The sequence below is a fragment of the Cyprinus carpio genome, chromosome B24, assembly GCF_018340385.1.
Source record: "Cyprinus carpio isolate SPL01 chromosome B24, ASM1834038v1, whole genome shotgun sequence".
NCBI classification, from domain to species: Eukaryota; Metazoa; Chordata; class Actinopteri; order Cypriniformes; family Cyprinidae; genus Cyprinus; species Cyprinus carpio.
In genome coordinates this window covers 13,205,799-13,222,321 of record NC_056620.1, presented here as the reverse complement: position 1 = coordinate 13,222,321, position 16,523 = coordinate 13,205,799, and the positions used below count along the sequence as shown (strand labels likewise).

The 16,523-nt window shown below is 35.6% G+C and overlaps 1 protein-coding gene across 2 annotated transcripts in view; it reads left to right on the top strand.

Annotated features, from left to right (window-relative positions):
- The window catches only part of oxsr1b (oxidative stress responsive kinase 1b), a 47,985-nt gene that overhangs the window by 4,330 nt on the left and 27,132 nt on the right, over window positions 1–16,523 (top strand). For both annotated transcript variants that reach the window (XM_042752377.1, XM_042752378.1), the window contains exon 2: window positions 10,985–11,097. In XM_042752377.1, coding sequence (XP_042608311.1) covers window positions 10,985–11,097 — 113 coding nt within the window. The remainder of the gene's footprint in view (window positions 1–10,984; window positions 11,098–16,523) is intronic.

The window sequence follows — 16,523 nt, the reverse complement described above, 5'->3', positions numbered from 1 at the left end:
GACTCATCAGCTCTAATGTACCCCACACCTTGAACATTTCAACATTTCAAAAATATATAATCTTTCATGCTTTACATATTTGAATTTACAAGAATTTCTTTGATATCTCAGCTTTAGAATGTAAATGTAATGCAATTCAAATGTAGCCTTATTAGTCTGGACTTGTCTTTTAGTAAGTCCTCTTTCTTTTTAAAGCCTGTAATCGCAGTGCACCAATATATAAACCTCAGTTTCTGGTTTGTTTTTGTAAGCTCTAGTTTCCTCAAAAGATTTAGTTATTACCCCCAAATTCTTGGAAAGACCCTGTATGTGTCCCTGTGAGGGTATGTTGTGCCCTCTAGCATGCACCTTCAGAATTGCTTCTTTGTTGAAACTTGGCATGTGACGTGACATGCCAAAACAGGAGTTCATGCTAGAGGCAGGTTTGATTGTAGACCTTCTGGAATTCAAGATTAAGGTTGGACACCTTAAGCTTTAGTTCTGTTGGTTCTTTCTGTTGCTGTAATCATAATGTACTTTAAAGTCCGCGTAAAGCAATATTAAATATGTGTTCTGAGTTTGTCACACTACAGAAAAATGTGTTATTAATCACTCAGGCAAATTTGAATGCAAAAAAGACAAGTAAATCAAACCAAATCAAATAAAATTAAAAAATACAAAAAATAAAATCGGTATATATATACAGGTCCTTCTCAAAAAATTAGCATATTGTGAAAAAGTTCATTATTTTCCATAATGTAATGATAAAAATTAAACTTTCATATATTTTAGATTCATTGCACACCAACTGAAAATTTCAGGTCTTTTTATTGTTTTAATACTGATGATTTTGGCATACAGCTCATGAAAACCCAAAATTCCTATCTCAAAAAATTAGCATATCATGAAAAGGTTTCTCTAAACGAGCTATTAACCTAATCATCTGAATCAACTAATTAACTCTAAACACCTGCAAAAGATTCCTGAGGCTTTTAAAAACTCCCAGCCTGGTTCATTACTCAAAACCGCAATCATGGGTAAGACTGCCGACCTGACTTCTGTCCAGAAGGCCATCATTGACACCCTCAAGCGAGAGGGTAAGACACAGAAAGAAATTTCTGAATGAATAGGCTGTTCCCAGAGTGCTGTATCAAGGCACCTCAGTGGGAAGTCTGTGGGAAGGAAAAAGTGTGGCAAAAAACGCTGCACAACGAGAAGAGGTGACCGGACCCTGAGGAAGATTGTGGAGAAGGACTGATTCCAGACCTTGGGGGACCTGCGGAAGCAGTGGACTGAGTCTGAAGTAGAAACATCCAGAGCCACCGTGCACAGGCGTGTGCTTTTGAACCAGAAACAGCGGCAGAAGCGCCTGACCTGGGCTACAGAGAAACAGCACTGGACTGTTGCTCAGTGGTCCAAAGTACTTTTTTCGGATGAAAGCAAATTTTGCATGTCATTCGGAAATCAAGGTGCCAGAGTCTGGAGGAAGACTGGGGAGAAGGAAATGCCAAAATGCCTGAAGTCCAGTGTCAAGTACCCACAGTCAGTGATGGTCTGGGGTGCCATGTCAGCTGCTGGTGTTGGTCCACTGTGTTTTATCAAGGGCAGGGTCAATGCAGCTAGCTATCGGGAGATTTTGGAGCAGCTTCATGCTTCCATCTGCTGAAAAGCTTTATGGAGATGAAGATTTCGTTTTTCAGCACGAGCTGGCACCTGCTCACAGTGCCAAAACCACTGGTAAATGGTTTACTGACCATGGTATTACTGTGCTCAATTGGCCTGCCAACTCTCCTGACCTGAACCCCATAGAGAATCTGTGGGATATTGTGAAGAGAAAGTTGAGAGACGCAAGACCCAACACTCTGGATGAGCTTAAGGCCGCTATCGAAGCATCCTGGGCCTCCATAACACCTCAGCAGTGCCACAGGCTGATTGCCTCCATGCCACGCCGCATTGAAGCAGTCATTTCTGCAAAAGGATTCCACGACCAAGTATTGAGTGCATAACTGAACATAATTATTTGAAGGTTGACTTTTTTTGTATTAAAAAAACACTTTTCTTTTATTGGTCGGATGAAATATGCTAATTTTTTGAGATAGGAATTTTGGGTTTTCATGAGCTGTATGCCAAAATCATCAGTATTAAAACAACAAAAGACCTGAAATATTTCAGTTGGTGTGCAATGAATCTAAAATATATGAAAGTTTAATTTTTATCATTACATTATGGAAAATAATGAACTTTTTCACAATATGCAAATTTTTTGAGAAGGACCTGTATATATATCGGTATAGCGGTCGAACCACTAATGCGTTCTAGTTATTATATTGTTGGGGAGTCAGTGTTCTTGGGTGAATGCAGTACTTTGTGAGAGTACTCATAAGGTTTGTAAACAAATGCAAAATCAATGACTAAAACAGTTTAGTGGATAAGCTACAACAGGTAAACATGTTAACTGTGTGGACACTGGAGCTGGGTTGACAATGTTGATTTCTCTATCCTGATTTTGATGATATGATATTGATTTTTTAAATCCCAAGATCAATCTCTTAGTCTATGTTTTTAGCTGATGCGTGAACAGAACTTCTAGCATGCTATCCAACAATTGCAGTAAGCTTTGTTGCTTTTGATTGGAAACTCTCAGCTTATGTATTCTGTCAATTGTATTATGAAATTCAAGCAATAAGTGTGGTTTGATGTTCTTTAATGTGCACTGTAAAATTTTTTTTGTCATTTTAACTATAAATTATTGTAAAAATGCTATGAAAAAACTGTTAATAGGTTAACAGTTAACTGTACTATATAGGCTATAGGGAAAAACTATAAAAGATCTAACTGGAAATTTCATGTAATTTTACAGTAAAAATGTATTGTTTTTAAAAGTAATAAAAAGGACAAATCAACATATAAATTACAGTCAAAAACTGTACTGACATTCCCAGAAATCCCTTCATGACACTTTACATTTGAAGGTATCTTGTTTTTGTTATCAGTGTGGCACACTTGGGTTGGGGTTGACCGATTATCGGCACCGATATTAAGCATTTTTATGGTTATCATATTGGTCATTTTCAAAACCGATTTGCATAGAAAGTAGGGCTGTGCAAAAAATCGAATACGATTTTCATGCGCATCTCTTCAGTAAAGACGCTCCTGTGATTAGTAATATATCTCCAGCACGTGCGTTAAGATCAGGGTTGCCAGGTTTTCACAACAAATCCTGCCCAGTTGCTTCTCAAAACTAGTCCAAAACTAGCCCAATCGCGTTTCCAGGAGGTTCCCCGATAAAAATTGCATCCCGGGGTTAAAAATATACGTTTTTGGCAGGGTTGCCCTGGTAATATTCACATTCTAGGGGCTAAATATCACGTTATTGGTACTTGGGTCGCTTCAACCCGCGGACATGAAAAACAACTGCAGACTTGGCAACACTGGTTGGCATTTACTACACAGAGCCGTAATTCACTGACAATCTACACAAAATCGATTTTAAAATCGCAGGCGATTCTTTGTCGATTTTGAAAGCGATTTTGTGTAACTTGTCGGTGGACTACGGCTCTGTGTAGTAAATGCCACTCCACCTGAACCAGTGTTGCCAAGTCTGTGGTTGTTTTTCATGTCCGCAGGTTAAAGCGACCCCAATACCAATAACGTGATATTTAGCCCCTAAAATGTGAATTTTACCAAGGCAACCCTGCCAAAAACGTATATTTTAACCCCGGGATGCAATTTTTATCGGGGAACCTCCTGGAAACGCGATTGGGCTAGTTTTGGACTAGTTTTGAGAAGCAACTGGGCAGGATTTGTTGTGAAAACCTGGCAACCCTGATCTGAACGCACGTGCTGGAGATGACTACTAATTACAGGAGCGTCTTTACTGAAGAGATGCGCATAAAAATCGTATTCGATTTTTTGCACAGCCCTAATAGAAAGAAAGTTTTTGTCAGGGCCTTGTTAAGCCGCGTGTCCATCAAAGCATTATCCCCTGCGGTTAGCATATTTTTTCAATTGTTCCCAATGGGAGCATCACGTTTTGTAAAATGCCAGGAGTGTGCCGAGCACTGAGCATCTTTTTCGTGCTGAGTGTTTTTTTTTCTCAGCACCGAGATTTAAAATGCTGTGTTCATTACTGTCACTTTTCAGTCAGCTAACCAATCAAAGTGGAGGAGGGTCGGGACTAATACCGACCAACCGTCACACTAGGGCTGTCAAAATGACTGAAAAACGAAATTTGAATTTTCTACTAAATATTAAGCTGAACAACAATGAAGAAGTTAAATATTGCTTGTCTCCGAGTATTTATGTCTTTACTAGCTGGAATTACCGGACTATCATAATATTCAAATGAAAAACAATGCTTGGAGAAGCATTTCATTTGCTATGCATCTGCCAGCAGATATTTCGTATCATCGTTTTCAGCTGAGCGCCTGGCATTTTCAGCTGGCTAAAAACGCTTTGGTGGACATGCGGCCTTATTCTTAATTTTGACATTCATTTTAATTTTTACACCAAACACATCTGTTCAAAATATCGGTTAACGGTCTTCTTGATCTGTAATAATTTGTATCGCCATCGGCCATGAATTGCACATAGTGGTCGACACCTATATTGGGTTTTATGTTACATCTTCTGTTGTTTAATAAATGTCTATTGTATTATTTAAATGTAAATTACCAGTTTATTCTGTAAATCTGTTTCCTTTTTACTGTATTTTTTTTTTTTTTTTTTACAAAATTATTCTGGCAACCACAGCTGTCAAGTTTTTTTTTTTTTTAATGTTTCATAAATTTGATTCATTAATTGATTATTAATAGATTTAATATATGTTTTTGGTCAAGTGTCAAATTTCATGTTTCAGTAAGCAATCATTTCTGTTCATTGCTAGTCTTCAATCCTAAACATACTGAATCATATATTGAGAAGTCTTGATATAGATTTGCAGGATGGTATAGGCTTGATAAACACAGGAGTTGGTTGCTCTTCTGTCGCATCATTGGGCTCATTTTATGGTGCTAAGCACTTCTGTGTATCTGAATCCTTATGTAAACCGGCCAGTGGTGTTGAGCCCAGCTGGAAGCTGTAGTTGCTGACCAGAGCAGCTTTTATAAAGGCCCTGTATTCTTGTATTCCAAGTATTGCTTCTGTTGGTTTAGAGAAATGCACTGAAAGAAAGAATGACCTTATGTGAAATAAAATAAGCAGTTTGTTTTCATCACCCACCTTATAATTATAAATAGTGCTTGCTAAGCAAAGCATTACTATTATTATTCCTCATAGTTACAGTTAGAGATCTGAACACACACCTGATCGTAAGTATTAAAGCTCAGCAAATCATCCTCCACCATTGTGCTGTAAACATGAATAATACCTCAGATAGTTCATAAGCCAACAGACCTCTGACTCTTTTTTTTTGGCGGACAATAAAATGGCAATACAGTAAAAGTTGACTCTGAAACAGTGATTCCGACAAATGTTATTGAGATTTCCACTGAAAATGTCATTTTTCACGTTTGCCTTCATAATTTTGTAATAAATTAATAAAAAAAATGAGGCATATTAGTCAGAGTGCTGTCAACATCTGCATTCTGTAAGATACAGAATGCTTCACCTCCCATTGCTTTCATGAGAAATACTGAGTAAGCTTTCAATTCGCAGAATTGGAGCGGAAGGCACATGTTCTTTCCATTAAAAGCATGACTTTTTGAATGGAGTTTAAATTAGTCAACGGTTCCTTTTGTCTTCCAGCCAAGGATGGGATTGTCTGATTCGTTTCGACCCTGGTACTATTGATTACAGACAAAGAGTTGCTTTAACTGGATCCCATTGTATTAAACCATATAGTCCAGGAGGAGTTCCCAGGTACTTCTGTTTCTCCACTCTGCTCTGGAAAATTCACCATGTGTGAGTGTGAGTTTGGAGCACATTCAGCAGAACCAATGTGTTTGAATCTTCACAGGGAAATTGGAGACTTGTTATTGCACTGATCCTAGCTGTTCTTTCCACCTCAGAGAGTGAAGAGTTTCAGACCCATGGAAGAAGGACCGATCTCCTTTTCTCTGTTCTAGACTGGAAATTTTTGATTATTGTTGTTGGAAATGTCTGTGAGGTAAAAAAAAAGAAGCTGTGTTTATCACTGTTGACTGAAATTCCTTTTGCTTGTCGATAAGCACATAAATATGGGCCATTTGATTGATTCAACCATTAAAGGGATACTCCACCCCAAAATGAAAATCATATAAAGTGATCATGATATAGTGCTCCTGTAGCTCAAGTGGTAGAGCATTGCGTTACCAAGCGCAAGGTTGGGGGTTCGATTCCCCGGGAACACATGATAGGTAAAAATTGATAGCTTGAATGCTTTGGATAAAAGCGTCTGCTAAATGCATAAATTTAATTTAAATTTAATATAAACCAGATTGCACGTCTGATGGCAGATGGAGTATTCTGACGACGACTTTCATACCTTTTATGGACCTTGACACTGTTATTTATTTGGCAGTCTATAGGACAGTCACAAGCCTCCAGGTTTCATCCAAAATATCTTAAATTGTGTTCCGAAGACGAACTGAGCTTTTTCTTCATGAATTGGACTATGCTTTTAGTTCAAAGAACCAGTTCATATGAGTCATTTGTTTGGGAGTCAGGCTGTACTGGTGGTGTTGTATGTTTTTGATTCACTTGAAATAACCAGTTTATATGAATCCTTTTCTAAATGAATCTGATTACAAGGGTTGTGCTTGTGCTTATATTTTCGATTCACTAAAAGAACCAGTTCATATGGAGTTCATAGAGTCACTTTGTCCTACAGTTGCACTACACTGGCTGTGTGCTATATGTTTTTGATTCAGTAAAAAATATCCAGTTCTTCATCAGTTGGAGGGCTTTGGATTCAGTATAAAGTATTTAGTCATTTTCTTTGTTAACCGGACAAGACTGGTTACGCTGTATGTGTTTGATTCATTAAAAAACTGGTTTATGTGAGTCATTTGTTCTCGAATTGGACTACAAATGGTCGTTAAAACATGTTTTGCTATTATATTGTGGTACAAGAGCAAGAGCTAAATTCATGCTTTGTCATGCTGGCAAAAGCTGAAAATGCAACTTTTTCTGCAACACTCTCCATCAGTTGTCCAGTTGTACTTTTTGAAATCCATTTCACCCTCAAAGTGAATCTTACGCATTCCTGTGCATCAAGTGCTCTGTCAGAGCTTTTCTCTAGTATGAAGCGCCCTAAGTGTGACATGTCTCAGTGCAGCCCAGAATAGTGTGAGGAATGCAAGCCCAGGAAATGTAATAAAGTGCTCCTGATGTGAGAGAACAGGCTGGCTCAAGGTAGCACAATCGGACAACTATGCATGAAGGAACACATTCAAACCACTCAGCCTATTTCAGATGCTGGTCTATTGGGCGTCCACTGCAAAGAAGTCAAATTCAACACTTCATCCTTTATGGGCAGCTGATTTTGATTTGGACGCACACAGTTTCTTCCAAAATTGACCTTTCAAGTATCGCACTCCCTTTTAGACCATGCATTTTTAACACACGTGTGTGCATGGCCAAATAAACCTTTTTTTTTTTGTCCCTTGACAAGTGACTTTGAATTCTAAATAGCTAATTAATGTGTGATACTGGAAAGTAATTAAAGGCTGTTAACCTTTGTCTCCTCTTAAACTCCCTCATGAAGTTAACGTCCTCTCTAATGAGAGACATCAAGTATAGGGGAAGGAAGAAATGAATCATTATTCAGATTTTATTAAACCTTGGATCAGATACATTAAGTGTTTTTCAGTCTCCAGGCACGTTTGGTCAGACACGTTTATCTCATTTATCTCTGTAAACATTTGGTTAACGGAATTAATCAAAACTCTTGATTAAAACCTGACATATATCCGGTTGTTCTGTGGTTAATCGAGGAAGTAATCACACAACATTAGTTGGTGGTTCTTGTTTTAATCTTTCTAATGCTGTAACCTGGTAACATAATATACAATGATTCATTTACGAAAACAGTAACTGGCCTCCATAAAATCCTGCTGCTGTGGTGCAGATGTTCACAGAAACTCTTCTTCTGCAGTATTTTCAGTCTGTGACCCTTAAGAGCCCTAACAAGACAACAGCACTTTATTGCACCCAACACACCTGCAATATTAACTGCTAATAACTGACCAGATGAAAGCATGTCTTTGATGTTCACTTCATGGCTGTTATCATATACTTTATTGTGTTTTTATAATGAGTATCAAGACTTTATTATATTTGTTCTTGGTTTGCTAGGCTGCTTTTGCTTTTGTATTACTTCCTTCTGTGTGACATATTTGACATGTTTATTGGAGACCGAAGGAAGTTAAGAAGTTATTTAAACATCCAATATACATTAACTGTTAGAAAATTTGCGAACAGTAAGATTTTTTTTTTTAAATATTTTTGAAAAAAAGTCTGTTCACCAAGATTGCATTTATTTGAAAAAACATACAGTAAAAACAGTAATATTGTAAAATATTATTACAAATTAAAATATCTGTTTTCTATTTTGATATATTTTTGACATTTATTACTGTCACCTGATCAGTTAAATGTCCTTGCTGAATAAAAACATTTATTTCTTAAAAAAAAAAAAAACATACTGACCATATCATGAAATTTATTATGTAGAAGTAGTTTCACAATCTTTGTAGTTACAGCAACTCATTTTGATTTGTAGAAAGTTTTGTTAAATTAAATTAGTATTCGTTTATCATTTATGCTTTTTTATTAATGAGTTAGTTTATTTTTTTGCTAATTTATTTTCATCTTTGTTTTAGGTTATGCTAAATTCTGTATTAATTTACCTGAATAAAAATTAATCGATAAAATAAAAAAAAAAATTAAGTGAGCATTATCTTAATATAAAAATAGAGAAAATGAGAATATTTAAATATCCCATATATATATATATATATATATATATATATATATATATATATATATATATATATATATACTTAACCAATATACTCCATATGGTACTGATATTTTATAAAATAAACATATAAAATAATAAAACATTTGCAGGCTTATATATATATATATGTATATCTGATATTTTATAAATATATATATATATATATATATATATATATATATATATATATATATATATATATATGTATTTCCACTCTCTTTTTGTTTCGTCCTTATCAACCGATTGTTTGTTTCACAGTAGGAATTTACATTTAAACTCGCGCTGTTGGCTCAGGCAACTCTATCTTCTTTCCATCTGGTGAGCTGCGCTCCCTTATATATGCCATGGGGTCTCAAATATAGCTCTAGACTCTGATGAACGCTGAACATCCCGGCTGAACTGTTACTTACAGCTGGCACTCCGAGGGCCGTGCTGGGGACCAACATCCTGCTGGAGGCCATAGCATACAGGCCAGGATGTGATTAATGGGATTGCTGTCAGCACATTTTGGTTACATTCTAGCTATCAGATTCCTCAGTGACTGTATTTGGCTGTACACTAACTAGTCAGGGCCATTCAGTGCTGTAGTTTTAACCTGCAAATGAGAATTGCTGTCAGATTTTTTTTTTTTTTTTTCCCTAATCCATGGTGCCCTGCTGGTGCAATCAAAATGCTAAACAATGAGGACTTTGTTATTATTAGGTCATATGGAGTTCAGGTAGATGATTAAAGATGATTAAAAAAAATTCCCTCTGCCTTATACCAACACAATAATATATCATTTATATTCAGCTCGCCATGGAAACATAGGTGCGTGCTGATTTACGAGGGCCTCTGCCCCTGTAGAGTATTGTCTTCTATTATTAAGGATGTGTGGACCAGGATGACCTTGCGTTCTCAAGGATAACCGTCTCCAGAAGTGTCTTGTCTGCTTTCTCTCTTGTGCCAGTCTGTGGTGCATTGAGCAGAACCTCATTAATGCACTCTGGAGATTAACCTCAGCAGTAAAGTTGAAAGCCAAGTATAGCTCAAATCCTTTGACTTATAGTCTGTTAGGATTTAATAGTCTTCTCTCATGACTGTCCAATGCTGCAGTGACAAGAGGAATGTTTTGATTTAGCATTTAGCTGTCAGCTCTTCTCCAACACTCAGGGAGTAAGTGTAATGACTGGAGGTAAATGTTACTGGTGAGCACTGAGAAATTATTTTTGTTTGTGTGTATGAAAATATGTATGATGAATCATTTTTTTTTGAGTGATTATTATTAGTTAGTCATTCATGCAGCAATAAAATTTTGTAAAATAACAGCATTATGAAAATAGTAATAATAATAATAGTTATTTTTATTAATTGTAACATTTTTATTGTTATTTGTTATATTTTCTACTTTTGTGATTAATCATACACACAAATATATCATTTTATTAACAATATAGCATAATGAAAATACACGTTACATGTACTTACTATTATAATAACAATAAATTCTGTATAATTACATGCAAGTAACCCTAAACCAAACCCCAATTCTAACCCTAACCATATAGTACGTACATGTAGTTAATTAATATTACTCAGTACTTAAATGTATAATTACACTGTAACAATGACACCTTAAAATAATTATTTTAATTATAATAATTATAATTATTTAATTCATTCATTTCTTTAAGTTTTATATTATCTTCATTCAGTTATTTTTTTATTATTTATGCAGTTAGTTTGCATTGTAGTTAGATTTTTATTTCCTCCTCTTGACATAGTAACATGTTACTATAATTTCTTTGTCTTGTAAATGTAAGAGAGTTTGTTATCATAACCTCATTAAAGTTACTACTCTTAAATTTTACATTACACTTTTTTTTTTTTAAATACATATTTTTAGTGGACATTAGAAGTGAAAATGCTACTATATTTTTACTATATATATATATTTAGTCACTTTAAGCCATAGTGTAATGTTTTATGGATTACGGTAAGAGGTCTTCATTCTCCTGTTTGTCCTGATGTCACGTCTCCATGCAGCTCATGATGTATTCTAACATGCATTCTTGTGTATTGTAGGAAGCGGAGCTACAGCTGTGGTCCAGGCTGCCTACTGTGTGCCCAGGAAGGAGAAGGTCGCCATCAAACGCATCAATCTGGAAAAATGCCAGACCAGCATGGATGAGCTCCTGGTATTGAACCTGCTTCCACATATTTAAACAGCATTGCATTGAACTTACTAAATATTAGCATGAGTATGAAAGTTAAATGGGTTGTGAAATCCATTTCATGTTGAGTTCAGACACATTTCCGAATAGTGTTCTGGGATTGGTATTAGTGTTTGGCGATATGCTCCATAGTCATATTGTCCTACCATCAGCCTGTGAGATCACAGATACACAATATTATCATGCTAATTTATTTAATTATTTACTTACTTAGTTTCATAGCCGGAGAGTGAACCATGGCTAAAACCGCTTTATGTAAGTGTGATCGATAACACTTTATTTTAAAGTGTCCTTGTTACACGTTACATGTATTTACTAAAATAATAACAATTAATTATGCATAATTACATGCAAGTAACCCTAAACCAAACTCTAAACGTAAACATATAGTAAGTACATGTAGTTAATTTATGTGATTCAGTACATGTATAATTACACTGTAACAAAAGACACCTTAAAATAAAGTGTAACTATGCGATCTATTGTTTAAGTCAAGTAGCATATGGATGTCATGTCATAAAATGTTTTTTATATATATATGTACAGTGTACTTCTTTGAGATGAGCATTTTTATCAGGTTCCTATGAAAATAACACTGGACATTTTTTAAAAAGAAGGTATTGAATAACTAATAACCTTTTCTTTTCCATTAAAGTGAAAATACTGAACCTAAACATAGGAGTCTGATAAAAATGCTAATTTAAAAGAAACATCTCAGACAAATTTTTTTTTTTGTATCTGAAGTCTGCATGTATATTAGCTCAAGTATACGTTTTTATCTTAAAATTATAAAACAAAGTAAGTATACTACCATTTGGGGTTGGTACAATTTTTTTTAACCAAGGCTATATTTAAACTACAGATCAAACTACAGTAAAAAAGTTACATTGTGAAATAGAATTAGAATTTAAAATAACAGTTTTCCATTTGTCTCCTTGCTGAATAAAAGGTTTAATTTCTTTCCCAAAAACAAAACAAAGGAAACAAAAAAAACCTACCAACCATAAACTTTTTTGGTTGTGTAAATGTGTGCGTTCACACTCTCAGTAAATAAGAATAAGAACTGTTTCATACAATAAAAGGAGTTGACACACGGATTCTACCATTTCCAGATTGCCTGGAAACCATTATTAACTGGACCAAAGGGATTCCCTGTGTTGTTTTCCAGTTTTATGGTAGAGTTTTTATTTCCTAGTCAGAATTCCCCCTTGGACTTCTTTTTCAATCACAACACTGACTAATGGAAGACTTCATCCCAGTCATTAAATGACTTTTTTGCCTCTCTTCCAAGTGTAAAACACCAGTTTCTGTTTGAAAGTTTCCCAGTTTGCCTTTTTGTTACATTCTTGTTAAGTTACAGCCAAGTTATAGTTTCCATTCATGAGTGCTTAGGTTTCTTCACAAATCCTTTCCCCTTCTCAGCTTATTAACTTCATCTGTCAACTCCTCAAGGAGCTCAAAAGGTCATACTTTTGTTCCTCGTGACCAGGTGGAGCACATTTTGTCGTTCACTGGGAAAGCTCATATTCCCGATTTACAAGCTCACTGCAGGAGGCTACCAGAAACTCAATTTTTCCCACATCCAGGTGTCTTACAAAGTCGTGGCTGATATTATCCCTAGTCCTGCCCTCAGTGATTTCAGTAATGGAGACTTTCTTCCAGCTGAACTGAAGTAAACCCTTGGGAATGACTTAGGTGAAAGTTAAAGGGAGATTCTTGTAGAGTTAGGGTCACATTGAAATTTTAAAGTTCAGGTTTCCTCCAATGCTTTCGCTGCCTTTATGACCTGCTGAGCGCTCTCTTAGACACAGAGGAGGCATTAAATAAAAGCCTGATTGCTCCTGTAATGAGCGGGAGCAGCAGGCAGCTATATTGCATACAATCTGCATCAAGAGCTGCACTCAGAGAAAATTCCTTTCAGAGGTTTAAGTCAATTTCACTGCTGATCAGGCCAATTTGCTGGAGTATAGCATGCTCTAGTTCTTCCCAACATGATGGAGCAGCCCAGATAGCTGTGAAGAAAAGAACAGGACAGTCCAAACAAGTCCCAACGCAGCAGCCGTGTGACTCTGTTGTGGTGGGAGGAACAATTTTGCTCTCTGGCTGAGCTGCGATCCTGTCAGTGCCACTGACGTCAAGTTGAATATAAAGTGACCCCACTGTGTACCACTGCAGCGTTTATTCCACGGGGACGTGACAAGAGCTCCGCAAGGCCTTCTCGAATCACATGACTTCAGTGACTGCTAATTCTGTCAGATGACAGTGCTTCATTTCTCCTAGATTAGCTGCCTACATGGCTTCATTCCGTACATCAGTTTCAGTTGATGAGTGAACAAAACTTCGCTAAACATTGTTTGTGGCACACATCCCATCAAATAATTATAATAATGATACTTTTGATATGAAACAAAGTCTGAGCTTAATAAAACAGCTTGAACAAAACGTTACATATATCCCAGGAATGCCATTAAATGGCCATCAATGCCAGCTAGTCAGCTCAAAAAAACAAAAAAAATACATTTCGCTATATAGTACATATTCTTCCTATTTTTACGTGTACTGTATGTTTGAATAAGTAATAATAAGTTTGTTTTACATTTAATTTATTTACTGTTTATTTCAAAAATGAATTGTTGAGAAACACATTGTTAAAACATTGATATGAACAATTTCACTTTTTATTTCAGTGTTGATTATTAAATAAATTTGATTAGTTATTTGAATATTTTCTGTTTCAGTATTGGTTTTAGGCTAAATGAAAGCTTTACTTTTTGTGTTACAGTAAAGAAATTATTTTGGTGCATCACTTTTTGAAACCATAATGTAGTCAGAGGTCTTCCTTCAGTTTTCTGCAACTGGACCACTTGTTCAAATATGAAACATTGCTGTTGTATAATGATTTTAATATTTTTTATTATTATTATAAATCACAGTTATCATTATTATTATTATTATTATTAGTCATCATCCTAGATGTTATTCCCTGTCATTGCCATAGTTTAGATTTGAAGTACTTGGATAGTTTCAATCCCGAATTTGCCTGAATAACCAAATTCACAAAGGTTTACCCCAGGCTTTAACGTAATTTTAATTCAAATGGAAATGTTTACTGGAGAACCTCATATATTGAGTGAGAAATTTTCCCTGAGGAAGAAGGAAACCGTTTTTTCAGGAGGCAGAAAGACAGTGACATAACCGCAGACAAAGAGTCTCAGTGCTTTTCTTTGCTCATTGTCCTCTGGACGTACATGAATCGGGTGGCAAACAGTCTCTTGATGTCACCCACCCTGTTTAGACTATTGTATTTATCTCTCTAGGGTAGACATCGGCCAGCCAAGCTGAGATGACCCTCAGCTTCTACTGTGAGAACGCAGATGGAACGCTAGCTAGTGAACGTCCAAAGCCCGCCCTGTGTGTTATTGTTTTCATACGCCCTCAACCTGGTGTCCATCGTGGAACTGGACACAGGCTTTGCGGAGCCAGCCAAAGCTGACTGAATTGTTGAATTAAGTCCAGCTTTGTGACAGAGGGGTGGGACATACCCAGTGGCCCACTGTTGGGGTGTCATTGACCCCATGGTTTTGGCACGGGAAGAGCTTTGTGTTGACTGGCAGACATTATTGCACTTGTACGTTTATTTTTTAGGTCATTGGAAAACATGGCTCATGTCCACAGGGTCATTTGAGGATTCGACTTGGAAAGTGCAGTTGCCATCAGTTGTTTTTCAGGAACTTGAAATGGCATGTTTTCTTATTGACTTTTTATCTAAATATTGGTGGAGACTGCTGCAACCCGTCCCATTCATTTGAAGCTGAGTGGTGCACTTAATTACAGCATGGCTGCATTTTTTGGTTTATTTGATTACCATACTTACATGGATACAAAGCAGCATATGCTTACATTCAAACCTTTGTTAATTTAGAAGGTAAGTGTGTATGTGTAAATTGTATGCAGTGTAAATGCAGGTTTTAAAACAGGTTGAGTTAAGGCATGCGGATTTCAGACTTGGGTTTCTGCCATTTCTGTCATTCCTGTAGTACTGGACTATTGAGTAGTGATTGCAAAAGACTCAGGTTTGGCTTTTCAACATTAGCAACACACTTCGAAGCATTTACACATGACTTAAAGATGCTTAAATATTTCAATTCAAGAAATTATTATTTTTTGGTTGTATTTTATTTTAATGAATACAATTTAATATAATTATTTTATTAAACAAAACACTCTTTTTCATGTAGCTGAAATGAATAAGCACTTTTATGGTGCTTTTTCATCCCTTTTCAAGGGATGTTTTGTGGATATAAAATAAATAAATAAAAATGAAACAATGTACTTAAAATGAATTTTAAAAAGCCATTTTTTATGTAACTGCAGTGAAAGGGCCCTTTTATGATCTTTATTCAGGTTATGTTGGTTTTATTTTTATTATATTTTTATTGTTTTTTTATAGAAAATAATAAAAAACAAAATTACTTATTGAAATAAAAAGCCATGTTTTCATATAACTGCACTGAATGGGTACTTTTATTTTGCCTTTGCATCTTTTTTGAAGCTGTTGTATTTTGTTTTGTTTTAAATATATTTAAAAAATCTATGAAAATAAAAAAGTCACTCTTTTCCATGTGACTGAATCATAGTGCTCTTGCATACTTTCTGAAGCCAATTTTTAATAAATAATATATATATAATATATATATATATATATATATATATATATATATATATATATATATATATATATATATATATTAAATTTATTATTATTATTATTATTTGAAAAAGCCACATTTTAGTCCATATAACTGTAATAAATGTTATGATGCTTTTGCATTCCATTTGAAGCTTGAAAGATCTGGTCCCCATTCATTTTCATTTTAACCAAACAGCACAAGACGTGTGAAGGTATGAAGTCATGTGGCCATTCATTCACATTAATCCTGCAGTGTTTTTAGTTTCTCTTATTGATTGCTTTGCATTGCCTGTAACAGATTGAACAAGCCTGGGCCTGACAGCAAAATAGAATTGCTTTGTAATATCATTAGTAAACCCCCACCATCAAATGAGTCAGGGAAAGCTCAGAGTGATGGATTCGGCTGCAGTCCCAACATTACCTCAGCTGTCAATCTCTCCGAGCTGCAAGGGTTTCACTTCAACTGGAAAGATCAACAAATAAACAGGGGATGGAGAGGAAAACTGCTTGTTTTTCCTTCTGTTTTCAAATGCTGAAAAATCAGTCTAGCGGTGGCGTTTCTCTGATGGATATTGACAGTAACATATACACCAATTTATTTGGATTCCTTGGTTATTTGGAACCGGCTGTAAGGCAGTCAGATGAAGGTGTCATGGTGTTTACAGCATGCTTGGATGGATGTTGTTTATTTTTACAGTTT